At 61.8% G+C, this 27,087-nt stretch overlaps 1 protein-coding gene and 1 long non-coding RNA gene across 3 annotated transcripts; both read left to right on the top strand.

The window, feature by feature from the left end:
- Positions 1 to 140: 140 nt before the first annotated feature.
- Positions 141 to 14,611, top strand: HDAC11 (histone deacetylase 11). Of its 2 annotated transcripts, NM_001102056.1 has the most exon segments (11): positions 346 to 407; positions 1,375 to 1,523; positions 4,412 to 4,512; positions 8,584 to 8,700; positions 10,114 to 10,156; positions 10,470 to 10,546; positions 11,432 to 11,494; positions 11,716 to 11,812; positions 12,635 to 12,813; positions 13,025 to 13,219; positions 14,474 to 14,611. In NM_001102056.1, coding segments are annotated over 11 exon segments (1,161 nt in total). In that variant the 5' UTR covers positions 346 to 405.
- On the top strand, positions 5,172 to 7,460 carry LOC132343531 (uncharacterized). Its single transcript, XR_009492419.1, has 2 exons — positions 5,172 to 6,167; positions 6,263 to 7,460. It is a non-coding gene; the product is annotated as an uncharacterized lncRNA (long non-coding RNA).
- Positions 14,612 to 27,087: the final 12,476 nt, after the last annotated feature.

Here is a 27,087-nt window from a genome sequence, read left to right as displayed (position 1 = left end):
TTGGGACCAAGAAGACTGGGCGAGAGGCCGGGCCCGGAGCATAATGTGGCCCCGCCCCCAGGGCGGGACGATTGCTCCTGTTCCAGTTCTGCGACGAGCGGCCCTCCCCCTAAGGGGCGCGGCTTTTAAGCAAGGAGAAATCTCACTGGATGTTTGCCTGCGGAAGGCGGGACTTGGAGCTTGAAGAGCGCTGGGGGCGTGGCCTCCGTCCGCGCCGCCGGAGAGCTCGGCGCGGGACTCCGACCCTCTGTGACGCAGGCCCGAGTCGGGGCGGGGCCGGGCCGAGCCTCTCGAGCTCCGCCCCCAGCGGAGGCGGCCGAGGCCGGGGGCGTGTCCTGGGCGGGCCCGCGCCCCGCCCCGCCCGGTCGCGGAGCGGTGGCTGCGCAGGGAGGGCCCGGCCCCGGGATGTGAGTGCGGCGGGGGCGGGGGCGCGGGCTGGGGCGCCGGCCAGGCCGCGGGGGTTCCCAGGGGTCCCCGCGGGCGGGCGCACCGGTGCGCGGGCGGCCGGGCGAGCCCGCCAGGTGCGGGCCCAGGTACGGCGGGCGGTCGGGCCGCTTGGCCCGGGTCAGCGCCCCGCGTACAGTGGCCAGCCCAGCGCCACTAATCTGCGGCACACGGGGCGCTGGCCGGGCGGGGGCCCGCGACATGCGCGGCTTGGCGTCTTTCCTCGGGGCCCCCCAGCAGAGCGGAGGCCCCTGCGGTGGCAAGCCGGCTCTCTGTGCCCTGTGCGGCGGCTGCGGAGGTGTGATGGGGGTCAGCTGGCGCGGAGGGCCCTAGGTGACCCCATCCCTGGCTCCGGGTTGTGCCGAGGTGACCCCATCCCTGGCTCCGGGTTGGGCCGCAGCCTGCGTGAGCCCCGAGCTGCTGTTTCTGGGAGCTGTCCCCCTTGCTTATCAGGGATAGGGCGCATTCTGTGCTTGGTTGAGTGTGTTATCTCAGTCCTCCCGACAGACAACCGCACGTTTGCAGCCGAGGAAAGCCAGGCCTAAGGCCACACAGCTGTTGGTTGTAATTGTTGTCATGTGGAGCTGAGGTGCTGAGGCTTGCAGCCAGACACACCTGGTGCACATGGGCTGCTCCAGAGACCGGGTGACCTTGGGGTGCCCCGGTCCTCTCTCTCAGCCTCTGGTGGGATGATGGTGGAGCCTGTACACCCACCCCGGGCTGCTGCCAGGATTGGGCCGGATGGTTCAGGGAGGTCAGGAGGGAACCACTGTTTTCGTGTTGTTGCTGTGGCCCTTATCTGCCGCCAAGGGAGCTAGTGGTACCGGGTCAGGGCTGTGTGCTCGGTCTGAGCCTGCTGGCGCGAAGGTGCAGCTGCTCCCACACTGAGGCTGTTCCTGTCTGTGCGTGTCTGTCCCCATGCCCACGAAGGCCACACCCAACCCAGCTGTACCAGCATGTGCCGGACTCGCGCTGGCCCATCGTGTACTCGCCGCGCTACAACATAACCTTCCTGGGCCTGGAGAAGCTGCACCCCTTTGACGCCGGAAAATGGGGCAAAGTGATCAGCCTCCTGAAAGGTATGGAAGCCCCCGCCCCGGACCTGCATCTGCTCCCTGCAGCCCACCTGCCGCCACCACCCTGCTGCCTTGCCCTCATGCAAGCTTCAGACGCTCCCGCTCCAGCCTCTACCCTGACTGCCTTGCACCCGTGCTGTCAGAGGATCTCGCCAACACAGCCCTCTGAGCTCAACCTGGCCCCACAGCACACCTTCACCGGCTCCCGTTCCCTGGGGACCCAAACTCTGTCTCTGCCCCCGGAGACCCAGTAGCAGGGGAGCTGGTTGCCATGGAGCCAGGCAAGCTGACATCTGGAGGGACGCACTGTCCATACCCCACAAAGTCCGAGAATCCTGGAGCTGGACCACCTTTGCTCCAACCCCACTGATGAAAAATCTAGGAAACTGGGCCCAGAAAGCTCTGAACCTCAGAGCTCTAGCCTCATCCCGTTTATGGCTCGTCCCCTGAGTAGGGTAATGCTGTGGGGAGTGTGCTGTTTCAACCGTGGTTTGTAATCCAGGGTTGAAAATTCAAGCATCACAGTAGACTGGTGGGAAAAAAAAAGATATTCCAATTTCCAATATTGGGGGTTCTTTAACAGAGGGAAGTAGGAAGTATTACATGAAGTGTTACCTGGCATGGGATGAAGCATTGAGTATCTCTGCATCACACAATGCCTTTGATCACGTCCTGGGGGATGTTTCATTTTGGGGCTAGCCCGCCTTTAACACCTAAGCCCATCTCCCTCTTTACCAAATTTAGAGCGAGCCTCCGGCCCTGCACCTTGCAGAAAATAGTCTCAGTGGAGGTTAATGACACTCATGCGTTTGTATTTTTTTTTGTTTTTAGTTTTGGTTGCCTTCTGTTTCTGGCAGGCGATACTGATTTTCCACCTGCAGTAGCGACCAGAGTGCTTATTCAAAGAAAAAGATTATGTAGAAAAGAGGACAAGTGTGCAGGCCTGGGAAGAGCTCTGGGGGTGGGGGGGCGGAGCCAGCCTGCCTCCCCTGACTGTTCTCTCCTGGGGGTGGAAGCTCGCAGCTGTAACCACTAGACCTCAGGGTTCCCTGGCGCCTCCCTGAAAGAGGTCCTTTCCTCTCTCCTTCCAGCGGGCCTGAGGCTCTCTGCAGGAGAGGAGCCCAAGCCCCTTCTTGGGCTCGCATGTCACCCTGCAGTGCAACCTAAGGGTGCTTTGTCCCCATCCCTCTGAGCTGACCATCTTCCTGAGTTCGCTTCCTTCTGTGATGAGGATGTAGATCGGAGGCAGGGCCATGTGGTGAGGGGCCTTGGGTACTGCCAGGAACAGAGCTGGTCCTTTGGGGAAGGCAGTAGGGAGCCATGAAGTGCTCTGGGCTCTCCATGGAGCTCTTTGTGGGAGATGTAGGGAACCAGGTGGTGTCTAGGGTCTTCCAGGTGGCTCCGTAGTAAAGAATCTGCCTGCCAGTGCTGGAGATGCGGGTTCAACCCCTGATCTGGGAAGATTCCGGAGGGGAAATAGCAACCCACTCCAGTATTCTTGCCTGGGAAGCCTGTGGACGGAGGAGCCTGGCGGGCTACAGTCCACGGGGTCGCAGAGGCGGACGTGACTTAGTGACTAAACAGCAATGGGCTTCTACCAGGGGTGGCTTCTGAGAGTGACGTGTTAGTACAGGTCCCGTAGATTCTACCAGGGGTGGCTTCTGAGAGTGACATGTTAGTACAGGTCCTGTAGATTCTACCAGGGGTGGCTTCTGAGAGTGACGTGTTAGTACAGGTCCCGTAGATTCTACCAGGGGTGGCTTCTGAGAGTGACGTGTTAGTACAGGTCCAGTAGATTCTACCAGGGGTGGCTTCTGAGAGTGACGTGTTAGTACAGGTCCAGTAGATTCTACCAGGGGTGGCTTCTGAGAGTGACATGTTAGTACAGGTCCTGTAGATTCTACCAGGGGTGGCTTCTGAGAGTGACATGTTAGTACAGGTCCCGTGGATTCTACCAGGGGTGGCTTCTGAGAGTGACATGTTAGTACAGTCCCGTAGATTCTGACCTTGTCCTTCAGTGTCCCTAGAACCAGAGCGTCATGGATCCGTTCTCACAGTGCCCTAGACAGAGCGTTTCCTCCCCTCTGTCTAACTTCTTCTGTTGCAAAAAGGAGGAAATTTTGTCTGGTGTGTGTGGGGGGTGACGACATAGCGTGGTGTTTCCCAAACATCAGTCATTGGCAAACCACTCTTGGGAATGTGCCGTCAACTCATACCACCTGTTTCGTTATTTACATCAGAGTTTTTATTGACCTAGCCTTCATTTTTAAAAACTTTTAAATAAGCCTGTTTTAAAAGGGAACATTAGGTCATCTCAATGGAAAAAGCCAGTTTCATCTGCCATAAATAGAAGGTCATGGTAAAAAAATAAATGCGATGAAAGCAGCAGTGTGTTCCAGCTCAGGCAGCTTACTGTTGGGACAGACTGTGGAACGATTGCTGCTGGTGAGGGGGTTAAAAAAAGGGAGAGGAGCAAGGATCAGGCAAGTGTTAAAAGAGAGGCCCCCACACACGACACCCCCATGACGTCACCCCAAGGTGGAGGAGACTCAATCAGGAGAGTTTTTCTCACCTTGAGATGCAGCATTAATGACCGACCCCTGTGCCACCTGCCTCTGCAAGTTGCCCAGCCACGCCTGAGCTCACCCCCTGGCTCTCAGTGCCCTGGGACACTGGAGGATCGCTGGGCACAACATCCTTTGCCCCCTGGCCCGAGGGCCTGGCGACTCTCTCCACACTGGCCTGAGAGGTGGCCCGTTCTGAGACCACCCGCAAGCCAGCAGGGGCCACCTTCTCCTGGGACGGGGCTGCTAGGGGCCATGTCTGAGCCCGCGGGAGGGGCTGGGGCTGGAGGCCGGCAGGGGTGCATGGTGCCCACTTTGTGGTTTCAGAAGAGAAGCTGCTGTCAGACAGCATGCTGGTGGAGGCGCGGGAGGCCTCGGACGAAGACCTGCTGGTGGTGCACACGAGGCGCTATCTCAACGAGCTGAAGGTGCGGGGCCTGGGGGCGGCCAGCCGGGAGGAGGGCCACAGGCTCGAGGGGCTCCATTCCTGTCCCTGCGCAGGGGGAGCGTGTGAGTCTTCGGTCCCCATCGGGAGCCAGGGGCCCTAGAGGGGCAGGTACTAGGGATGCGCGTGGCTGCTCCTGGGGTCCGTGAGCCCCCATCCCTGGAAGTATGAAAGCATGGACACCCCCTTGATGGGGATTGAAACTTCGCTGGGGTTCAGGGCTTCTGCCTCGGTGACTTTCCATCTGGGCTTTGTGGACAGGCCTCCAAGACCCCTGCTGGGGTGAGGGGTGGCGGACCCCAGCTCCCTGTCTCCCTCCAGCCACGTCTCTTCCACCTTGGCCTATGTTTATATTGGGCTGAAGTTGAAGATTCTGTTTCAAGGGCTTCTACTGCTGGAGATTTGTTGGAAACTGTTGCGCTGAAAGCTAGCCTTTGTGCCCCAGGGCCCAGCTGGGAACGTACACAAGTGGTCAGGTGGGTGGTGGGTGGTATCGGGGCGAACCCGAGCTCCGGCCCCTCCCAGGCGGTGGCTGCCGCCCAGCTCCTCCGTGGGCCTGGCTTTCAAAGAGAAGCCAGGAATGCAGACCAGTGGGTGATGGCACCTGATTTCTTAATGCAGCGACTCATCGGAAGGTTTGTAAATTCACCTGCAGGCTGCCTGTGGCGACCTCTCTCTAGAAGAGCCGCACGGCTCCCCTCCGCTTCTGAGGGCGGAGAAACTGTTGGGCCCCTTTGTGGGGGCGGGAGGCAGGCGGGCCTGGGGGCGGCATCAGAACATGGTGGGTCGAGGATGCCCCAGGTTCTCTGCTCCTGGGAGCGTGGAACCCTGACATGTACCGCTGGGCTCCCAGCAGGACTCATCTTAGAGCCAGAGTGGACACCCGAGGTCACCAGGCCCTGCCCCCCCAGGTGGACAAGCCTGCAAAGAGGCCACACCTGCTCAAGGTCACCCAGGCGGTCCCGCAGGCCTCGGGGGGGCCCCAGACAGGCCACCTGGCAGGGTCTCCTAGGCTCCTGGTCACGCCTGCTGCCCCTCGTCCTCCCACGCGCCGGCCCGAGCTGTGAGAATTCTAGATGGAGCCGTTGGCAGCGCGCGCTCCTGAAAGATTACCAGGAAGAGGGTGAAACCTGGCTCCCAGGAGAGCGAGGGGTGCGAGGCCCTGGCAGGAAGCCCAGCGCTTGGCTGCCCTGGTTTCCCAGGGCTGGGACCTGCGTGGTCACAGTCCACAGCCCAGGGGCAGGGCCAGGAGGACATGCCTGCCAGAGTCCAGAGGGTGAGGGTGGGACCAGGGCGAGGCTGGGACGGAGCGGGGCCGGGCTGGAGCCAGCGCCCGGAGAAAGCTGGGTGGGGGCCGGGCTCCATCTGTTTGGAGGTCCTTTCAGGGAACCATCGGGGGCTGACCGCGTGGCTGGCCTTGGGCCCCCTAGTACCCTGAAGGCAGCTTTCTAGGTGCTACGTGATAATACGAACAAGTATTCACAGGTAGAGTCTCAAGTAGAAAACCGACGTCAGGGGCAGGAGGAGAATTCAGATATGCCAACGTAACCAAGAGGCCACGGCCGAGCTACGTGTCTGGAGCTCCCTGGTGGCCAGAGCAAAAGGAGAAACATGATGATTTCCATATGACCTACTGAGGTGAAGAAGTATTCAGTCAGGCAACACCTCTGTATGGAAATCTGACTGTGTATTGGGTGCAAAAACAACAATAAGCAATGTTCCCTGCTGCCAAGGATCCGCATTTCCTGGTAGAAGACTGAAAAGAAGTAACGGTACAAAAGCGTTTCAGAGCAACAGAGGGAGAAGAAGGAGGGTCGCTGGGCAGAGGCGGGCTCGTGCAGGCTGAGTGATCCGGGAGGGCCTCGAGGAGGCGGGCTGTGAGCTGAGACCAGAGAATGATGAGCAGGCGATACGTGTGGCATTTCAGAGTAAGACAGTTGTAGAGACTCAGGCCTGGAGTGGGAGGGGGCTCAGCCTCCCGAAGGGGAGAGTGAGGGAGTGGGCTAGGCAGGTATCTGGGGGAGGCATTCTGAGCGAGCAGGAGGAGGAGCAAGGGCAAGGGCCCTGAGGCAGGAGTGCCCCAGCAGCAGTGACCCCACTGGATTGGAGGGAATGGAGGGGAGACGGTAAGAGGCGGGGTCAGATGAGGGTCAGGAGCACCGAGGGCCTGTGGTCTCTGCGACTTTGCTCTGAGGGCGGTGGGAGCCCAGGGCTGTTTCAAGCAGGGGGACGTGATCTGACCTAGGTTTCCAAAGCTTGCTTGGCAGCTGTGATGGGAATAGATGAGACCCGGCTATCAGGATGACATCAGGAGCCCAAGAGGAAGCGGGTGGTTGCCGTGATCCTGGTGGGAGAGCCTGGGCGCTCAGACAAGGCTGGAAGCAGCCGTGGCCGGGGGTACACCTGGCAGCACCCGGGGTTTGTTGTGAAGTTGAAACAACAGGACTTTCCTGGGCTCAGATCGGGTGTGGGGTCTGGAGGCCAAGGATGTCCTGGAAACTGTGGCCGGAGCCCCACGGAGTCTGGGCACAACCTGGGCCTTGTTGCTGCCACCACGGTGCCCTGAGTCTGTGAGAGCAGAGACACAGACCCCCGTGCACAGAGTACCCGGGGTTGAGCCTCCGAGGGTCCCCGGGAAATGGGACCCCCAGGGTTATAGGACAGCTTCTCCACTTCTGCAAAACACAAAAACCAAAAAACGCTATTGGGATTTCAGTAGTGATTATGAATCTATAGATGAGTTAGGGGAGAACCGCCATCCTCACAAGGTTAGGTCTTCCAGCCCATGGACACAGATGTCTTTCCCCTTATTCAGATCTTCTTTAAGTTCTTTCAGCAGCATTTCATAGTTTCCACTGTACAAGTCTTATACCTGTTTGGTTAATTTATTCTTTTTGATGTCCTTGTAAATGAAATTGCTTTCTTAATTTCCTTTTGGGGGCGGTGGCTTCATTTTCTTTCCTTCTCTGTCCCCTGCTGGCTTGCTGGGGGTGGAAGGAGGCAGTGGTCGATGTTCTCCTTCGGGGGCTCGTCGCTCCCTTCCAGGGACAGTCGTTCCCTGGCTCCCATGTGCTGGGCTGCTGCTGGGGTGGGGTTGGTGTGACGGACAGGTGGAGCCCCTGCCTTCCTCCACACACGTGCACACACATGCCCCCACTCACTCACATGTGCATACACATGAACGCACGTGCACATGTGCGTACACACACACACACACACACACGTCTTGCAGCTGTCCAGCCAGACCATGTTCTCCCTCCCCCAGCAAAGCTGTCACATTGCAGGTCAGCACCTCCCCACCATGCTGCTGTGTGTCTGTGAGGACAGACCAGCTCCATCTCCGGGCCTGGCGCCTCCCCAGGCTCTTGGGAAGTATCTGCCAGGTGCCAGAGTCCTTGCAGGGCTCTGCCTAGCGTTGGTGGAGAGCAGGGTCTGGACCAGGTGTTCCCAGCCAGCCAGGAGAGGTCCAGGACCAGGGTGCATGGACACCGGCCCAGGGCCTGGGAGGTCGAAGGGAGGCTGTATCCTGGTCTGGGTGCCCCAGGCCCTCCTGCCTCGGCAGCAGGGGACGAGAGCGTGCGGCCCCATTTGCAGGGACGGGGCTTGCTGCTCTGGGGGACGAGCAGCCCTGGGCATCCAGTCTGGACTCTGTCGATGACTCGCTGTGACCTTGTAAAGAAGGATCCTCCTTCCTTACCCCCTCTGCCTGCCCCCGCAGGGCCTTGCTGCCCGCCGGGGTGCGAGCCAGGCCAGTTCCGGGTAGGCTGGGTGGTGACCGGCCGTCCCCTGCAGTTCTCCTTCTAGACACAAGAGGGCAGCTGAGGGCCGTGGCCCACAAGGCCCTTGCGCTGACTTCACTTTAAGAACACCCTGTTGTGAGCGTCTCCGTGCTGAGCCTGAAGTTCAGCCACGGTGGGAGGGCCCCCATTTCTCACCCAAGGAGCTGCACTTGCCTGCAGCCCCCCAGGCGCCCCGAAGCTGGTCCAGAGGGAATCTGCTGCCTCTGGGCCGTCGGGCAGAGGGAGGCCACACAGCCCGTATCTCTTCCCCGCAGTGGTCCTTCGCCGTCGCGACCATCACAGAGATCCCCCCGGTCATCTTCCTGCCCAACTTCCTGGTACAGAGGAAGGTGCTCAGGCCCCTGCGGACCCAGACGGGAGGAACCATAATGGTAGGTGGGGAGTAGAGGGCAGTGGCTGGGCGGGAACCCCCAGCCCCGGCTCCTTTGCTCCCTGGGCCTTTGCCCACCTGGGGTTTTGCCTCCAGAAGGCCTCGTCCCGCTGAGTAGTTGAGAAAAATCGCAAATGTTCTTCAAGGCGGCAACAGGAACTCTTTCTTCCAAAGCTTCTCCCGTAGAAATCACTGCTTTTCCCCCAAGCCCCCCTGTTAGAGTATTTACTGGTGTGTAAGAGGTGTCCTTAGCCAGCCACCCCCACCAGGGTGTGTCCTGAAACTGTGGCTCTGAGCTGCTCACATTTCAGATGAAAACAAGCCCGTGGCCTCAGCGGTGGACGGGGGCCTCACCCGCATCGGGGTGCGGCAGCCACCAGCACTCGAGGCAAAACTGGGCTTCACGTCGCGTGTCAGCTCAGTTCAGTCGCTCAGTCGTGTCTGACTCTTTGTGACCCCGTGGATGGCAGCACCCAGGCCTCCCTGTCCATCACCAACTCCCGGAGTTCACTCAGACTCATGTGCATTGAGTCAGCAATGCCATCCAGCCATCTCATTCTGTCATCCCCTTCTCCTCCCACCTTCAATCTTTGCCAGCATCAGGGTCTTTTCCAATGAGTCAGCTCTTCACATCAGGTGGCCAAAGTATCAGAGTTTCCGCTTCAGCATCAGTCCTTCCAATGAAAATTAGCCACAGTCAGTGAGGAAAAGAAGTGGAAATGATTGAAATGTACAGTGATCTAACCAGACCTGGATCAACACCGGCTGACCCCTTATAGTTTTCTTCTTAGCTTTGCAAATTTGTGCACTTTTAAAGTTTATTAGAATAGTCCTGCTCACCCCAGAATGATGAGCTCCTACATGATTTCAGGACTAGAGCAACAGTATTTCCATGAGCAAAATTTTGTTTTCCCTTCGGAAGCCACGTGAGAATCCTTGTCAGCTCACATGCAAGCCTGAGACGGAACTTTGGTTTCCTCCAGCTCCCTCACACAGTCACACAGGGGTTTACACTTTGCAGGTGGCTCAGTGGTACAGAATCCGCCTGCCAATGCAGGAGCCACAGGAGATGTGGGTTCGATCCCTGGGTTGGGAAGATCCCCTGGAAGAGGGAATGGCAGCCCACTCCAGCATTCTTGCCTGGAAGTCCTGTGGACAGAGGAGCCTGGCGGGCTACAGTCCACAAGGTCACAGAGTCGGACGCGGCTGAGCACGCACATATCACACACTGCCCGTCTCATAGGCCGGCCCGTTGGGGATTTGCCGGACGAGGGCGGGTGGTGCCCCCTGTACCCCACCTCACAGCTCATCCCCCCTGGGAGCTGGCTGCAGTGTTCACGGGGGCCGTGAGTCAGCGCAGGAGCGAGTGGAGGGCTCGGCCCCTGCCTGCCTCAGCCTGTGCTTGTTTCCAAAGGCGGGCAAGCTGGCAGTGGACCGCGGCTGGGCCATCAACGTAGGTGAGTGCCCGGGCCGGGCCGGGGCCTGCTGGCGGCAGCTCGGATGCCCTGATGGCAGAGCTGCCCCCCAACCCAGGGCCCCGGGGTGCTGACCTGCCCCGGGGGGGGGGGGTCTGTTTGCCGGAACAGCCTGGAGGCCCAGAGCTGTCCCTGGGAGGACGGGGGTGGGGGGCACCTGAGGCGCGCCCTTGCCCGGCCCTGCCCACTGCACGACCAGCCTGCAGGCCCAGAGCTGTCCCTGGGAGGACGGGGGTGGGGGGCACCTGGGGCGCGCCCTTGCCCGGCCCTGCCCACTGCATGACTGTCCTCGCAGGCGGCGGCTTCCACCACTGCTCCAGCGACCGGGGCGGGGGCTTCTGCGCCTACGCGGACATCACACTTGCCATCAAGGTGCGTCCGAGCGCACGTGACGGGCGGTGGGGAGGGTGATCGCCTCCAGGAGCCTCCCTGGAACCCCAGTCTGGTGTTCTCACCCCGTGTTGTGAAGGGATCGAGGTCCCGAATGGGAGAGAGCTCACCGGGTCCCTAAGCTGGGCTGAGACTCAGACGTAGGCGTGCACCTGCTCGTCGGCGCTGCCCGTGACGGCCCAGAGGTGACCCGCTTCTCCAGGGGCTGGGGGCCGGAGGAGAGCAGCTTACAGGACGCCGCTAGATTATTAACAGGAGACAGGGCTTTGCTCAGGAGAGCGGGGAGGAGACAGGGATCAAGATCTTGATGGTGCTGACAGCGGCTGGCATCTGCAGGGCTCACCCCTTCACCCTCAGGGAACGGGGCTGGAGGGGGTGAGGGCACAGCCTGAAGGGGAAGCGCTGGCCGTGGCCTCCGCGGCTGTCAGAAGCCAGCGCTCCCCCAGCACCTGCGTCCAGGCTCAGGCTGGGAGTCCGTGTGGTCCTCGCGGCTCCTGTCTGCACACGGCATGGGAACGGATTGGTAGGAGGGGGCGGCAGACCCTGGCCGTTTGGAGAGTGAGATGCCAGGAGACCTGGCGGGAGGGGAGGGCGGGGGAAGGAAGGGCTTCCCGAGGAGGTGGCTTTAGGGCTGGGCCCCTGTAAGAAGGCGGAGATGGCCAGATGGAGCACCGGGTACAGCTGGGAGGGGGACCCCGCTGCAGACACACACAGGCTCCTCTGAGCCACATGGACCTCCTGCTGGCCTGGGGTCCCCCACAAGCACGGAGATGCTCCCAGTCCACCCTGTCGCTGACTGGGGCCCCTGGGGGCCTGCACCTTCTGGCCCAGGGGGTCCTCACCTCTCCCCTTTCTTGCCCTGGGCAGTTCCTGTTTGACCGAGTGGAGGGCATCTCCAAAGCCACCATCGTGGACCTCGACGCCCATCAGGTGAGTGCCCGGCGAGGCTGGGGTCCTCCCCTCCCCAGGCGGCCTCTGACACATGGCCCCATGAGGTGGGGTTCCCTGCCCCCAAGAACACCCCCAAGCCCCAGGCTGGGCCTCTGCTGCCCCTCCACCCAGGCACAGGGGGCGTTCTCTGGGGAGTGCTGGGGGTCCGGGCCTGGCCCGGGCACTGGCCTGCCGTGAGCAGCTTCTGTGTCCCCCGCCAGGGCAACGGGCACGAGCGCGACTTCATGGGCGACAAGCGCGTGTACATCATGGACGTGTACAACCGCCACATCTACCCCGGGGACCGCTTCGCCAAGCGTGAGTGCCCGCCCACCCCAGCGCGCCCCCCTGAACCGGGCTCTGTCTGCCGGGCTGCTCCCACGTGCCGGGCCCTGCAGACGTCACTTCACTTCTTGATCTTCAGCATCCCAGGGAGGGGGAGGCCGTCCCCACTTCGCAGACAAGGAAACTGAGACCCAAAGAGGTCGCTTGACCCACCGAAGACCACGTAACCACCCCCCCACCCCAATAAACACACCGTGAATCCCTCTACTGGGGTGACCACCTGGAGAATAGAGTAGGATTTTCTCCCAGGTATGCAGCTGTCCAGTCAAAAACAGAAGAACAAGAAAGAAACAGGAAAATGTAGAAGCAGAAGATACGAGATAAGACGGCAGAAATCAGTTCAAACTTGACAGATGTTAATGCAAGTGGGTTAAACTCATTGATCCAAAGGCAGAGACTCTTCGATGAAGCTTTGAAGACAGGGGGACCTGCCCACCTTGTGGGGAGGGGACGTTTATACAGGAAGCGCCTGCGGGCCTGCTGCAGGTGACCCAGCCACGCTGTGGTCCCAGGGACCCGTTTCTGAACTGAGTCTCGTCTCGAGGGGCCTGGCTTCAGACCCGAGGGTGCGTGGGGTGTCCCTGTCTCTGGCGAGTGCTTGCGGGGCAGCGAGCTCGGGGCCCGGCGTGGGTCCCTGAGCCCCAGGGCAGTGCTCCATCCGTGGTCTTCGTGCTCTGTTAGCTTAGTTTGGGTGGATGAGTGGCTGAGCAGCACTCGAGTCAGACGGGAAAGCAGGTAGTGCCCCCAGCCCCGTTTCCCGCCTGCACGCTGGGGCATCGCTGTCTCCCCCGCCAGAGGCCATCAGGCGGAAGGTGGAGCTGGAGTGGGGCACGGAGGATGACGAGTACCTGCAGAAGGTGGAGAGGAACCTGGAGAAAGCCCTGCAGGAGCACCGCCCCGACATCGTGGTGTACAACGCGGGCACGGACATCCTCGAGGGGGACCGCCTCGGCGGGCTGGCCATCAGTCCGCAGGTGCGTCCCGGGGCGGGCGCAGGGGCGGGCTCTGCTCTGGGGACTCAGCAGCGATGGGAATGTGGGCGGCACGGGCGTTCCTCCTGAGGCCAGAGGGGCTGGGCAGCAGCAGCAGCTCAGAGCGGGGTTAGACTCAGAGCAGGACCTCTGCCACCCTGAGGGCCCGGGCCTGCCTGAGCCCATCTTCCCCGTCCTCCCCCTACCCACCCAGGGTGTCGTGAAGCGGGACGAGCTGGTGTTCCGGATAGTCCGTGGCCGCCAGCTGCCTATCCTCATGGTGACCTCGGGCGGCTACCAGAAGCGCACGGCCCGCATCATCGCCGACTCCATCCTTAACCTGTACAGCCTGGGGCTCATCGGGCCCGAGTCCGCCAGCGTCTCAGCACAGAACTCAGACACACCTCTGCTGCCCCCGGAGGTTCCCTGACCATGCCGCCGTCTCGGAGGCTCCCCGCCTGCCGCCCATCCGCCCACCCACCAGCCTCCCAGCGTGTCTCCTCCTCCAGCCGAGGGACCAGGGGGCGCCTTGCACAGCTCCACTCTCCCCCCTCCCCGGGTGTTGGGGGCTCTGGGCCCCTCTGCGGACGGGGCAGAGGGCAGGGCCCGAGTCCCGGCAGGACCCATGGGGGCACGGCCTGACCAGACCCTGCAGAGGTGATGGTTCTCCCAGGAGGGAGGAGGCAGGTGAGGCTCTGGGGCAGGGGGCGCCCCTCAGGGTGGGGTGCTCCAGTTTTCAGCACAGCACCGCCGTTTCAGACTGAGGAGGCTTGCAGGACCTCCCTCCTGCCTCTTCCACACCCTCTCCCCCTCCCACCAGGGGTGGGGCGTCCAAGAGGGGGCTGAGCCGGTCTCTCAGGGCAGGGATTCCCAGGCAGCAGGCAGGAACCCTGGTCCTGATGTGGGGTTGCGGGGAAGGGTGTGCAAGTGCAGGTGGGTTTTCCCGTCTGACTTCTCCATCAATAAAGGAAGGGCTGGACCCGCTGTCCCTGAGCCCCTCCCCACTCGTGGTGGGGTGGAGAGGGGAGCCTGTTCCAGCAACATCTTGCTTGTCCAGAGGGAAGGGCAGGCTCGGGGTGGGGAAGCGGGGAATGAGCTCTGACCTCAGGGACAGGACAGGCCTGAGCTCTGGAGGCCAGAGGGGCGGAGGAAACCGAGGCCCAGCCCAGGAGACCACGGAGGGGCAGGTGGCCAAGCAGAGTCCCGCAGGCCCTGAGGCCCAGTTGGGGACTGTGGTGCTGGTGACGCCAGGCTGGGGTTGCTGGGGGCAAGCGGAGGGTCTCCATCTTGGCCTGCAGCAGGTAGGGGTTGGGGGCAGGGCTACAGCCTGCACTGGCCTCCCTGAAAACACCAGGCCTGCCCTGCACCTGCGTCCCAGGTGGGCCCTGACCTTGTCACCGGCTCTGCTCTGAAGGGGATGCTCAGGACCCACTGGGAAGCTGGGACTGGGCGAGGCGTCCAGTGCCCCACGCCTGGTGTGTTCTCGGAGATCAGAGTTGGGGGAGGGAAGGCAGGCCGTCCACGATCAACCCCCCTGGGGACTCTGCTCCTCGCCACCTGGGGGTGCCCTGAATTCTCCTGCCTTCTCCCTCGCACCCCCTCTGCTGTGGGGGTGGGGAGGGTCCCAAGATGACCAAGTGTCACAAACCTTGGACGCCCTGCCCTGCCACCCCACCCCCCGGTCTCTGCACCTAACACCCCTTCTCCTTCAACACGGGCCTGTGACCCCAGGGGGCAGGCGGCGATGGGCTTGTGTCGTGGAGCCTCTGTTCCAGAGAACCATAAAGGCCCTTCCCAATGAGAGCTGGCTGATGTGTGTTCTTCAGAGGAGTCTGTCCCTCCTAAGTATCCCAGGAAATAAAGGCTGAAAGTTCGCACAGCAAGGGGCCTGGGGCAGCGGGCTGGTGAATGCTAGTGTTTCATTCTGTCCTCAGAGTCCCCTGGAGAAGGAAGGTCACTGTGCCCATTTTACAGATGAGGCAACTGAGGCTCAGTGAGTTTGCCCCAGGCTTGACCGCAGCTCTGCCAGATCCCACAGCATGTTCGCAGCTGCCTCTGATTTAGCAGGGGTGAAGAGAGGGTGCTCTCCAGACAGAAGGGTTTCAGGGGCAGGGGAGGGTGGGGATGGGAAGGTGCCAGACAGGGAGCACATGTTGGGATGGGCTGAGCAGGGGCAGAAGGGTTGGGGCAGGTGGGGAGTGGGACCTTGTCCTTAGCCTGGCAGAGCGGCCAGGGCACCCCCAGCATTAGGGGCACAGCCTGGGTGGGGAGTGGGTGTTGCTCGAGGATCAGTGCCGGGGCAAGGACAAGTGATGAAGACATTGGGTGGTGGTTGGGGTCCAGGTGTGCCCTGCGCCAGGTGCGAGGCGGGTGAAGGCTGGCAAGGCCGTCGTCTCTGTTTACAGCTGTAGATGCCGAGGCATGCGATTGGCGGGGGCGGGGTTACTTGCTCAGAGCGCACACTGGGGGCTGGAGGAGCAAGCTTCCCACCAAGGCCTTGGCTCTGGAATCCGCAACTCTTTCATCCTCCGTGAGATGGGCCTCGAAGGACGCGGTACTCACCCGGAGCGTGGGCCCAGGACTGAACACCTGGAGGATGTTTGGGACCATTCGTGACCACAATGGTGACTGCTGCAGAGCAGGAGGAGAGTCCGGGCTGGTTCCCATGAGGTGTTTGGGCTCTGTTCTTAGGATGTGCACTCTGTGCTCTTTGCAAGTGATCCCCCAAGTTATGAATCCCCAAGGGGAATGTGCCAAGCCCTGGCTGACCGGGTGGGCAAGAATGGGGCCAGGCTGGGAGGTCTGGGGTCTGACACGTGCTCGGAGAGAACCCAGGGGCCTGGCAAGCTTGGAAAAGGTCCTGCAAAAAGGAGCCCACGTGGGCCAGCATGCTGCCCGGCGGTGGTGGAATGTCTGCAGCAGGCAGCTCCAGAGCGTCCTGAAGATCTGACCTAGGAGAACCCCTCGCCCCTACCACGCCCCATGCTGGGGAGTGGGCAGACCCCTGGGCCCCACGCCCAACACATAGGGAGCCCTCCGGGGCCTCTCCGAGCCTCCGTCCTCAGCCCTCCTGGTGGCTCGTGTCCTGAACTTGCGAGGCTGGCCAGGGTGTCCAGGGTGACGCTGGAGCCAGCTCAGAGCCTGACCCCACGAAGCTGGTGCATGATCGCGTCCCCCCCGTCATCCCCAAGACCCCAGCGCCAGGCCCGACTGGAGGCCCGCAAGTCCTGGGAGGTCATCTCGAGAGAGTTCACGGCCCCATTCTCGGCTTGGGGCTGGTGCGCGTTCTCAGGCAGCACTGCCCGCCCAGGGCACCATGCCTGAGGCTGGAGGAGGCAGAGGCAGGAAGGGACATGCCCAGCCTGCCGCCCAGGGCATAAACACAGGCAGGGGCACTGGCAGGGCCCCCCAGCTTTGCAGGACTCCTGGGCAGATCTGAGGGAGACACAATGCTGCCCTGGCCTCGTGTCGGTTTCATTTAGCCCAGCCATCCCCAGCTGGGGACGCCCTGCCCCGAGCGGAGGGCCACCGCGGGGAGGCTTGGTGCCATGTCGGGAGTGGTGCCTTCCCAGGACTGTCAGCCAGGCTGCAGGGGGACAGCGGTTAAGCCATGAGCGCCCACCCCTCACTGGCCAGACCTTGAGTCCCAACCCTCCACCTGTGGCTAGCCAGGTGCTTTTCCCTCTCTGCCTCAGTATACTCATCTGCAAAGTGGGAATGATACTCTGCATGGGGGCAGTTGTCAAGAGAACTCAAGGAGCCAATATTTGTTGAGAGCTTATAGTGGTGTCAAGCCTGGAACAGACACTCCATACCAGTTACCCATCAGCAGCTGCGTCACTGCCTTAGGGACAAGGAGGTTGAGACTCACAGAGGTCAAGTGACTTGCCCAAGGTCACACAGGCAACAGAAAAGCCAGGGAACGGACCCGAGGCCGCCTGACTCTAGAATGAGCGCCCTTGCCCCCCAACCCCACAAGCAGACCGTCTGGCAAAGGTTTGTAATGACCAGGGGGCAGAAGAGGCGGAGCTGTCCTTTGTGGAGGGCCCGCTGGGATACCAGCTCGGGGCTGGTGGTCAGTCTGGAAACTGACGCCCAGGGAGGGCTGTTAAGGAGCCTGGTGGCCAGCTGGGGACCAGAGCTCAGCCTCCTGGATCCCGCCCATGGCAGCTTTCCGATGGGGAGTCGGGGGGTCCCGAGCGTCGCCCCGGCCACCCCCTTGGGCATTTTCCTCTGCCTTGTCACCACCAGGGTCAAGGCACGGCTGTCAGGGCACGAGGGAGCCCTGGGCTCTGCCTTCAGGGGCGCGGTCTCTGCAGGAAGGACGTGGGCTTTGTGGCCGGCCAGCCTCAGTCTGAACCTGCTTTGCCACTGGCCTCGGAGTGACCCTGGGCAAGCGCAGCCCCGACCGCAGGCTGGCCCTCCCTCCACACAGGCCTGTGTGAGGGAACGGAAGTGGCCTGGCCTATGCGCTCCAGTCACTTGAGGACGGACTTAGGGTCCGGCGGGAGAGTGTGGGGTGCCCTTCTGGCCTGCTCTCCAGTCTCTTGCTACACAGACGGGAAACGGACACCTAGAGAGACACGGCTTCATTGCACGTGGGAGCTGACTCATCGGAAGGTGGAGGACATGGTGTTTGGAGCTGGACTTTCTTGCCAGCTGTGCGGCCTTGAGCTGTGGTCACCATGCTGAGCCCTGATCTCCTCCCCCGTAAGATGCCCTGGTGTCGGCATGTTCTCAGTTAACATTGGCATCCTTCAGGAGGGCACCGGATGGGATGTTCTCGGGGCCGGGGCATCTGAAATCATCTTGTGGCCTCTGCGTGCAGCTTCTGGGTTCACGACGTGAGTCGTGCACAGGCGTGTGTTCACTGGCTTCATTCTCAGCACAGCTGTGTCCACGGAGGAAGACGGATGCAGAGAGGATGGGTCTCCAGACATACCCCCCAGCCCCCCAGAGCCTGCACCCCGTGTGCTGGAAGTGCCCACCCTTGGGTGCCCCGTGGCCGTGACCTCCCCTCCCAAGGGGTGTGCTAGCGAGGGGGCCTCAGGCATCCAGCTCCGTGGCTGAGGGGCGTCCCACCCCTTTCTGAGATTTCCCATTGGGCACCCTGGCCTTGGAGCTCTGAGGAGGGCTCACACATGAGGGGTGCTCCCAAGGGGCCAGGAGGAGGGGGCGATGGCCCAACCGGAGACCCCTTCCCTGCTGGGACCCCCGAGCCAGCACTCACACCCCGCCAGTCATCGCGGTAACCGATACCCGGGCGGCCAGACGGAGTTATGGTGTGCGGCTGGGAGGCTATTTTGTCTAATGCGCTGAGAGGCGTTTGGAAATTCCTGGAGCCCATCTGGTCCTAGTTACGCCACAATATTGCTGTCTCTTCAGCTTGCAGACAAGGGAACACTTTTATTTCTCCTCTCGGAGCTCAGGAATGTGCCGAAAACACAGGCCGGCGGACGCCCATCTGGTTCCCGAGGTCTTCGGTCACGTGAGGACCCGTCGTCGTTTCAAAGGCTGTGGCTCCTTCCCCAGGAATCCTGTGATGCCGCGGGGGTCCGAGGCCTGGCATGGGGTGCCAGCTGTGTGATGCGTTCCCGAACCCCAGGCTCTCGTCCGCGCAGCTGAGATGGGCACTCCTGGTGGTGGGGCTGGGGGGCACGCTAGCCTGGCACGTGGTGGGCACCTATCCAGCAGTGGTGGCTTCCCCGAGAGCTCCTCGAACCTGAGACCGTTCTTTGACCAGTCCGAGGGCCAGTAGCCTCTGTCTAGCGGAAGCTTCAACTCTGACGGATGAGTCATTCCTAACACCCCAGCCTGCCCACAGCCAACCCCAGCACCAGAGGGGAAGCAAATAGAGAGGGTCCCCGTCTAACCCATCCCGGTGGAGTCCAGGCCAGACCACTCCTGCTGTCTCGCCTGGGCTGGAGCCTGACTCTTTATTCCCAGAGAGCTGGTCCCGGGGGCCCTCGGGGCTCCTGCTGCTGCAGTGCCCAGAGCCGCGTGCGGCCGCCCACTGCCCCTGCTCACACTCTCCTGCCTGGCCCAGCTCCCTCTTGGCCGCAACCCCGGGCGTGTTCAGAGTCGCTGGCACCCTCCTCCCCTTCCTGGAGGAGCTCCCACCCCTCCAGCCCAGGCTGTAGCGATCATGGTCCCCTGCCCGCCCCCCAGCCTAGCCCCTGCTGCCCCGAGAGTGCAGTGTGATCCAAGGACAGATCCTCCTGGAGGGTGCTTCTCTCCACCCCTGAGCTTGGACATGCCCACGGACTTGCTTCATGAACCGTGAGCTCAGTGCCTGTGTGTCTCCCCGGGGACGCTTTCCTCCCTGGGGACACTTTCCCAGCCAGTGGGCGATGCTCCAAGTGCCTTGCTCTTGCTGCAGCAATGGCGGGAACACATTTTGAGCTGAGGCATCTGTCAGTCTGGGTCCCTGAAAGCCCCAGGTGAGCAGAGCCCCCTGGGCAGACAGGGGTGGATGTTCAGAGTGAGGGAGAAATAAAGCACCGCTGAGGTTCTACGTGGCGCGTTGCACGGCACAACCTTGCCCATCCTGACACCTGTCCCCTGCCTCTGACCACGGAGAAGGCTCAGTGATGGACCAGAGTCCTTACCTAGACTTTTATATTTGGGGGCGGGAGGGGAAGGGACTTTGTCTCACAAGTCACAGAGCAGCCTGATTTCAGCCACAAAGATAAAGCCTGTCTAAGGTACTAGAGAATGAAACGGAGAGAGAAACGGATAAAACACGATGGGGAAACAAGGAAGCCTGGCGGCGCTGAGACGGGGTTGCCATGGACAGCTGGACAAGTTGTGCACTACACAGCTCTGATGTGTGCTGCTCAGAGGGGCATCAGGGGAGATGTATTTGCCAGGATACTTTTCCAGCAGGTGGCGGTAAAGCATCTCAAGGAAGTGGAGCCTTGCTGAGCTTGGCACAGAACTTCATCCAGGCTGGCACCCTTGCGGTGTCAGATCCCCGAGTTCTGTCCTGGAGCCCCCAGAGCGTCCGGAGCTCAAGGAGGACTCGATGGCGCTTGTTCTCACCATGAATTCCCCTTGTTAAGCTCTGCTCGCAGTAGTCATCGATGGTCCATTCACTGGCAAGAGGCATCGAGCTTGTTAGCCGCTTTCCAAGCAGAGCCTGGGTGCTTCTAGAAGTGACTGGCCAACGACAGGAGAGGAGACAGAATAACCGCTAGAAGTAAACACAAGAACAGCACCAGCCGACTGCCAGTTTGGGGCTGTCTGTGTAGAGGCGAGTAACCCCCGCTTTCTCCACAGGTGCCAGATGCTCTGCTGTGCTGGTGTGCTGTAGCCTGAGCACGGCTGGCTGGCCTGGTCGTTTTTCTGTAGGATCACAGAGGAGACACTGTGTGGGCTTCACTTCCTCTTGAATGGTTAAGTATAACTGTGTTGTTGCTTAAAAAGGACAGACCAAAATTATCCGCAGAGGGCGCATGTGTGTGTGGCTTGAGCTAGGTAAATAATGTATCATTGTAAAAGGATGCTGTTGGCCGAGGCCCAGTCCCCCAGCTGTCCCCAGCACAGGAGGGGGCTGCCTGCTGGCCGGGGCCTAACCCCACTCTGCCGGGCTCATGCGGACTCCCTCCTATGACTCAAAATGTGGGGAGTTTCAGGAAAAGTTTTGGGAGAGACAGTGGGTCTTCCCTGATGGCTCAGCAGGTGAAGAATCCATCTGCCATGCAGGAGACATGGGTTCCATCCCTGGGTCGGGAAGATCCCCTGGAGGAGGAAATGGCAACCCAGTCCAGTATTCTGGCCTGAAAAATCCCATGAACAGAGGAGCCTGGCGGGCTACTGTCCAGCAGTTTGCAGAGTCGGACACGACTGAGCGACTGAGCATGCAAGTCTGTGGGCTCTGACGTCGGACCATCAGGGCGCCAGGAGGCAGTCTTGGTGTTGCCCTTCCTGGCGAGATGACTCCAGACAAGCCCCTGCCCCTGCCCATTTGGAGCTGCGGCAGCCAAGAGTGGGAAAGTTGACACCTACCTGCGGGGTCCTCGGAAGGGTCTGGTGGGTGGGCGAGGGGCCCAGGGTGTGGCTGGCAGGCACAGGGCCCAGGGGCCCTGACGTGGGTCCCTGGGTGCCCATGGCAAGTCGCTTCACCTCTGGGAGTCTGGGTTTCCTCGTCCATCAAGAGGTGGCTTCTCAGGGTGCAAGGAACAACCAGGCCCTTTCTGCTTCCCTGCCGGGCAGCAAGGGGGTGGGGGTGGAGGTGGGGGTCTGTACACCCCGCGTCAGTCCCAGAACAGGGCCTGCAGGCAGGAAGTGGGTCCTCAGAAGCACCCCATTTGTGTTCTGGTCTGTGCCCACAGGCTGCAGGAGACTGGCTGGGAGCGGTCTTTGCTGGGCCAGCCTAGAGACCCCCTCCCCACTCCACATCCGGGAGGGGGCCCCCTTGCCCCCCTGAATTCTGAGCAAGTGCCCCATCCACGCTCCCCCCCTCCCGCCAGGCCCTCCCCAGGGCTCCCCGGCAGGCTGCTTGGCACCTCTGGTGCAGGGAGGGGGGGGCCCTGGGCCCCGCCAGCAGCCCTGGGCCAACACCACAATTGTTTTTCCACCTGGAGCTTCCAAGGGGCGGCTGGCAGCCAAGCCGGGGGGCTCGGGTGAGCCGCCAGTGGGCGCGGGAGGAGCCGAGTTTCAGCCACTCCATCCACGGAGTGAAGTGGACACCGCAGGTCGGCTGTGCACTGTCCTTTGACCCCGGGTGCACGACTGAACCGCCCTCGGCTCCCGTTTCATCCATGAAATGGGGACGACATCTCAGCCTGGCTGGGGGGCCCCATGCAAAGGCCTTAGAACAGCGCCTGGCCCTGGACGAAGGCTCCAGAAGTCTGTTGCCGTGATCCTTACGGTTATAAGGCATCGCTCCTGCGGTTGTCGTCTTGACGCTGACGCCGCGTCTGTGGTGAAGCAGGTTGGACCTGTCTCCGAGCCGCTGTGTATGTAGGGAAGCCGTGAGCCCACAGACACCCCCGGCCTCCCACTGGTCCCTGACCCCTCTTCCTGCCTTTAGCCTGGCGGCTGCCCCCAAAGTGTAAAGGATAGGTCACCTGCCGGCCCCCTGCACTGCAGATGTGGTGGGCCTACGGATATCGCCACGTCCCAGCAGCCTCTGCGCGGATTTCGACATCCAGGCCGGGGCTGGGGGCAGGGCAGCCCCGCAGCTGTGAGGTCCAGCGGGGCTGAGGGCGGCCACTCAGGTCCCCAGGGCCTGGCTGTGAGAACAAGCTGTCCCCACCCACCTGGCCGCCGTCCCTCGCTGTTGTTTGGAGGAGACACAGGTCATCACACTCCGGCGGGCCTCCCTGCCTGCCCCTTGGCTCCCCCGGCTCTTGGCCTGGGACAGGCCCTGGCTGACCGAGTCTGACCCTGGTGGTCAGTGCTGCAGGCCTGCTCTCCCCCGGCCTCCACGTGAAAATCAGGGGGATGGAGCAGTCGGTCTCCGTGTGCCCTCCCCGCTCCGGGCCTGGGAGATAAGGATGGGGTGTGCGGGTGGGGGCCGGGGGGCACTCGGGACGTTATACTCCCAGTGGCATTTGAGAGGCCCTTTTAGAGAAGAAGGTGCTCAGGTGGGTGTGCAATCTGTTAGTGAGATGTGCCTTGTCCCTCATCCCTCCTGACCCGGCCGGGCCTAGGCTGAGAAGCAGCTGCTGGGCTGTGGAATTACCACGTGCCCCAGAAAGGGACGAGGCCTCAGAAAGGGGAGGGGAGAGTCATTAACACCGGCTGGGGGAGCTTGTCCTAGGCCAGTTGGATCCCGGGGAGGACCCCGCTGGGGGCGGCAGGGGCACCTCCAGGAGCCCGGTTCCAGGGCTTGATGACAAACACAACCCAGCAGGGAGACGGTAGCTGCGTGGGCACCGGGGCACCGGGGTCACTGGCACTGCAGGGCCTGCCTGCCAATGGAAGGAGGCACAGGGCCCAGGCAGGGAGAGGCCAACTTGAGCGGCGTTGCAGAGACCAGGCCCCGGTTCCAGTCCCGCCTGGACCTCATCCCAGCTGTGTGACCATGAGCAGGGCCCTTCTCCCCTCTGATTCCCCACTCCTCGTCCACAAAGCCGAGGAGGAATGCCCCCAACATGTGCAACTTGGCCCTGGCATACTCCAGTGGCCGGCAGGCAGGCAGGCAGGCAGGGCTCTGAGCCTCTGGCCACCTTGGGCCTCCTGCTCTGTCCGGGGGCTGGAGGATGCAGTCGTGGGCACTGATTGCGCTGGCTCCAGCTCCCAAGACCCTGGAAGCTGCCAGGTCAGTCCTGGGACGGGTGCTCTGCCCATGGGAACTTGGGTCTGTCCCAGGAACAGGAGGGCAGAGCTCTGCCAAGCTCTCTCTGACCCAGGACGGACAGTGGGCACTGCCTGCCCATCCAGTGCCAGCGGCTGCCGGCCAGGGTCTACAGCAGACAGTGGTCCTCCCCCTCTGGGGGCTGGAAAGGGGAGCCAGGGCAGCCTGCAGGCTGTGAGCAAATGTCTCCCCAAAAGACGCCTGGAACTGAGCTGAATCGGGAGCTCCCTGTGGCGGCTGGACGTGTGGACCGGGAGGGAGGGAGGCACCAGCTGGGAGTGAGGAGAGGGCGTCCAGCTGGGCTTGGCAGTCAGGTGCAGAGCCAGGGGGCCAGGGTGAGGTGTCCGGGGCTGGGGCCATGGCTCTAAGGGCCAGCCTGCAGCCCCTCAGAGCCCTCCGAGACGCCCGCTGGGAAAGGGGGGACCCTGCGCAGACACAGCAGGCAGGCTCAGGATTCGTGGGGGGCATGCCCCCCGTGCCCTTGTAGATGCAGCAGCCCTGGCCGTCCTCAGAGCTGATGCCTCCTCGGGGTCCAGACGGGCAGCCCCCTTGGGGGGGAGGCTGGCTCCCAGCACGGCCCTCGAACTTGACCTTGAGCCCCTCCGCCCTCACCGATGACTCCAACCTTTCTCCAACACCCAGAGTGCTGGCTCTGCAGCCCCAGGGCTGGATGGTTTAGGATCTTGTGTGTAGATGAAGGCGCCACCCGAGGGGAGTGTCCCCTGGAGTGAGATCGGGCAGGGTCCCCATGGACGACCAAAGGGACCTCTGGCTGCCCCCACAGACACCCGTGGGCTCAGGCCAGGGCGGCCTGCCTCCTGCAGCCTCCTTCCACTCCCTGGGGTGCTGGGGAAGCCTGGCCCCCTGATGCCCCAGCTCCCCTCCTCCACCCGGCAGCGCCAGGCTGAGACGGGGTGCCCCTCCCTCCATGGCACCCCGGGGTCTCTGAAGAGCCCCCCACTTTGCAGCCCGAGCATCACAGATGTGGGGAGAGCCCTCCACTCTTCTGCGCCTGTTTCCCCAACTCGCGCTCCGGCCAGGCCATTCCCAGCTGGATGGAGGGGGGTCCAAGGTAGGGGGCGGGGAAAGCTGAGGCCGGAGGAAACGTGGTCAGCTGCCCAGGTAGGGACAGGGCTGTGCCCACCTCAGGGAGGCACTCCCCGCCCGCCGAGGACAGCTTCCTGCCCAGCAGGCTCCATAGGGAGGGCATCATCCCGGAGATAACACCATGGAACCCAGGTCAGCCAGGGATACCTGGGCAGCCGTCCAACAGGGCGATCCCCCTGCGGTCCTGGTGCCAGCGCCTCTTCCTGATGTGGGGTCCTGGGCTCGGGGGTCTCAGGCGAGGACAGACTCTTCCTGGGGTCGGGAACGCAGGGAACCTCGTGGTGGGCACGTGTGCGCAGTCACCGTGCTCTGCTTTCCAGCTATACTAAACCTGGCGACCCTCGTCAAGGGTCCTGAAAGCAAAGTGAGGCCCGCCGGGTGATGTGCCTGTCAGCGTCCCTCCAGGTAAGGATGCAGAGAGCTGGGGAGAGCACTGCTGGCTCGCGTGCCCAGGGACACGGTGACACGGGGCTCAGACAGAGAATCCGCGAGCACCAGGGCCCAGGGTCCAGACAGGCTGGGGATGGGAGACATAGCAGAGGCACGTGGGGATAAGGGGCCCCTCCGCGCCAGACCTGTCCTGGGGACAGAACATCTCTTTGTCCATAAGACAGACAGAGAGAGTTAGAGAGAGTTAACGTTCAGAGAGTGTTAGTCGCTCAGTTGTGTCCGACTCTACGACCCCATGGACTGTATGTCCCCAGGCTCCTCTCTCTGTGGGATTTCCCAGGCAAGAACACTGGAGTGGGTTGCCGTTTCCTCCTCCAGGGGATCTTCCCGACCCAGGGATGGAACCCGGGTCTCCCGCATCACGAGTACGTTCTTTACCGTCTGAGCCACGGCGGGGGGTGGGGGCGGGGCGGCTTAGAGTGGTCAGGAGCAAACCCAGGCTTGTGCAGCTGGTGTGTGGTCGTGAGCAGCAGCCCCCCATGGGTGTGACACCAAAGCCCACGTTCGTGACCTCTCCAGCATTTTCCGCAGCTTAGCACAAGGGCCGGACGGCACAGGGCCTGGCAGGGGTCGACAGACGCTGGGCAGGCAGCCTGCTTCCTCCCTGGCCGTGGGGAAGGCCGAGACAGGGGGCCGTGGTGAAGGCAGCTAAACAAAGGCCTTTTATGTGCGGGAGGGTTTCTGGCCGGCCTGTCTGCATGCAGGATTGGAGTCATTGGTCTGGCAGAGCAGGCCCGGGTTGGTCCAGGCTGCCTGCTGGGCACAGCATCCCGGCTGGCGCGGGGGCTTGTCTGCCGGGTCACGTCTCTTCAGCAGTGTGCTCGAGGCCATCGGGGCTGGGGAAGTCAGAGAGAGACAGAGAGAGCCTGACAAGCATCTTTCTGGGGTGCAGGGCAGAGCCAGAAAAGGCTCCCCCTCCAAGGGTCCACCTCGATCCAGCCCTACAATGACACCACTCGGAGTGGGGGCCCGGCAGTTGCCCCAGGTGGGACAGAAGCTGAAGACCCTGCTGACTGGTGGCCCACCAGGGGGGCCCAGCAAACCCAGAGAAAGCCTATAGCCGCAGGGCCTGAGCGGTGGTCCTGGGCCGAGGCCTGGCGAGCAGGACTCTTTCCAGAGCTAGTGACTTGACAGGGCCATGCAGAACCCGGCGGGCTGGTAGGAACAGCAGCCCCCACCCCCGCCCTGGCACAGCCAACATGGGGGCCTTGCCTGTGCATGAGTTGAATCAGTCATAAGGACAGTCTGCTTTTTATGATCACCATGCTCCAGAAATTCTAAAATGAGTTCTGGATAAAGTGCTTGCCTGTGTTAAGCCATCGCCGTGGACACGGTCGCTTTCGTGACACAGACGGGTGCTTCAGATGTGCGTGTTTTAGAGACTCACCTTTTCATAAGCACCACGTCATCCATGGAATTGAATTCAACTCCCTGCGATCCGGCTGCCCTGGCACCTGAGGACTCAGCTCCAAGCACATGTTTGGAGGGTTAAGTTGGTGACGGCTCAGCGCCCTCAGGCCACATAAGGTGCATTTGGGGTCTCTGCTGTCCGCCGTGCCACCTACTCCTGTGCTTGATCGGTAGATTGGAAATAATCAGTTCCTGCACTGTGATTATAGAGCTGGGAGAGAGAGAAGCTGACTCACTTCTATTCTACGTGACCGCATGCAGCTTTTATCTGGATTTAAGATCTCAAATCTTTTGATGAAAGATGCAAATTCTGAGAGAAATGCATGCACTTGGTGGGTGCACATTTTTGTTCAGACATAAAATATTTTCATTTCGTGATTAAAAGTGAGGTGTGCAACAGATATCTGCACACCCGTGTCCACAGCGATATTCTTCAGAGCGTGTTTTCAGGCCCTCAGGCGTGTCCGGCTCTTTGTGAACCCAGAGAATGCAGCACACCAGGCCTCCCCGTCCATCACGGAATTTGCTCCAACTCACGTCCATTGAGTTGGTGATGCCATCCAACCGTCTCATCCTCTGTTGTCCCCCACTCTTATGATTCCACATATATGAGGTCCCTGGAACAGTTGAATCCTTAGACACAGGAAGTAGGATTATGCGGGGGAGGGTGTTGCCAAGGGCTGGGGAAAGGGGCCGGGGAGTTAGAGTTTAAAGGGCGCAGGGCTTCACTTTGTTCCGGAGATGATGGTGGGGGCGTTTGCACAACACCATGAGCGGACTTGACGCCGCCGCGCTGTGCGCCTGGCAACAGTCCAGACGGTAACGCTGGGCCCTGTGTCAGCTCAGGGCAGTGCAGTCGCTCAGTCGGGTCCAACTCTCTGCGACCCCATGAACCGCAGCACGCCAGGCCTCCCTGTCCATCACCAGCTCCCGGAGTTCACCCAAACCCATGTCCACGGAGTCGGTGATGCCATCCAACCATCTCATCCTCTGTCGTCCCCTTCTCC

This window comes from Bos taurus, chromosome 22 (assembly GCF_002263795.3).
Source record: "Bos taurus isolate L1 Dominette 01449 registration number 42190680 breed Hereford chromosome 22, ARS-UCD2.0, whole genome shotgun sequence".
Classification (NCBI taxonomy): domain Eukaryota; kingdom Metazoa; phylum Chordata; class Mammalia; order Artiodactyla; family Bovidae; genus Bos; species Bos taurus.
Note: the sequence above shows the minus strand (reverse complement) of the source record. Positions and strands in the feature narration are given on the sequence as shown.

Bases quoted from the DNA above. Each gene is read 5' to 3' on its own strand.
- HDAC11 (XM_024982717.2), top strand. The intron at 11,495-11,715 runs GTGAGTGCCCGG...GTCCCCCGCCAG, and splicing joins TGGACCTCGACGCCCATCAG to GGCAACGGGCACGAGCGCGA. The intron at 12,814-13,024 runs GTGCGTCCCGGG...CTACCCACCCAG, and splicing joins GGCTGGCCATCAGTCCGCAG to GGTGTCGTGAAGCGGGACGA.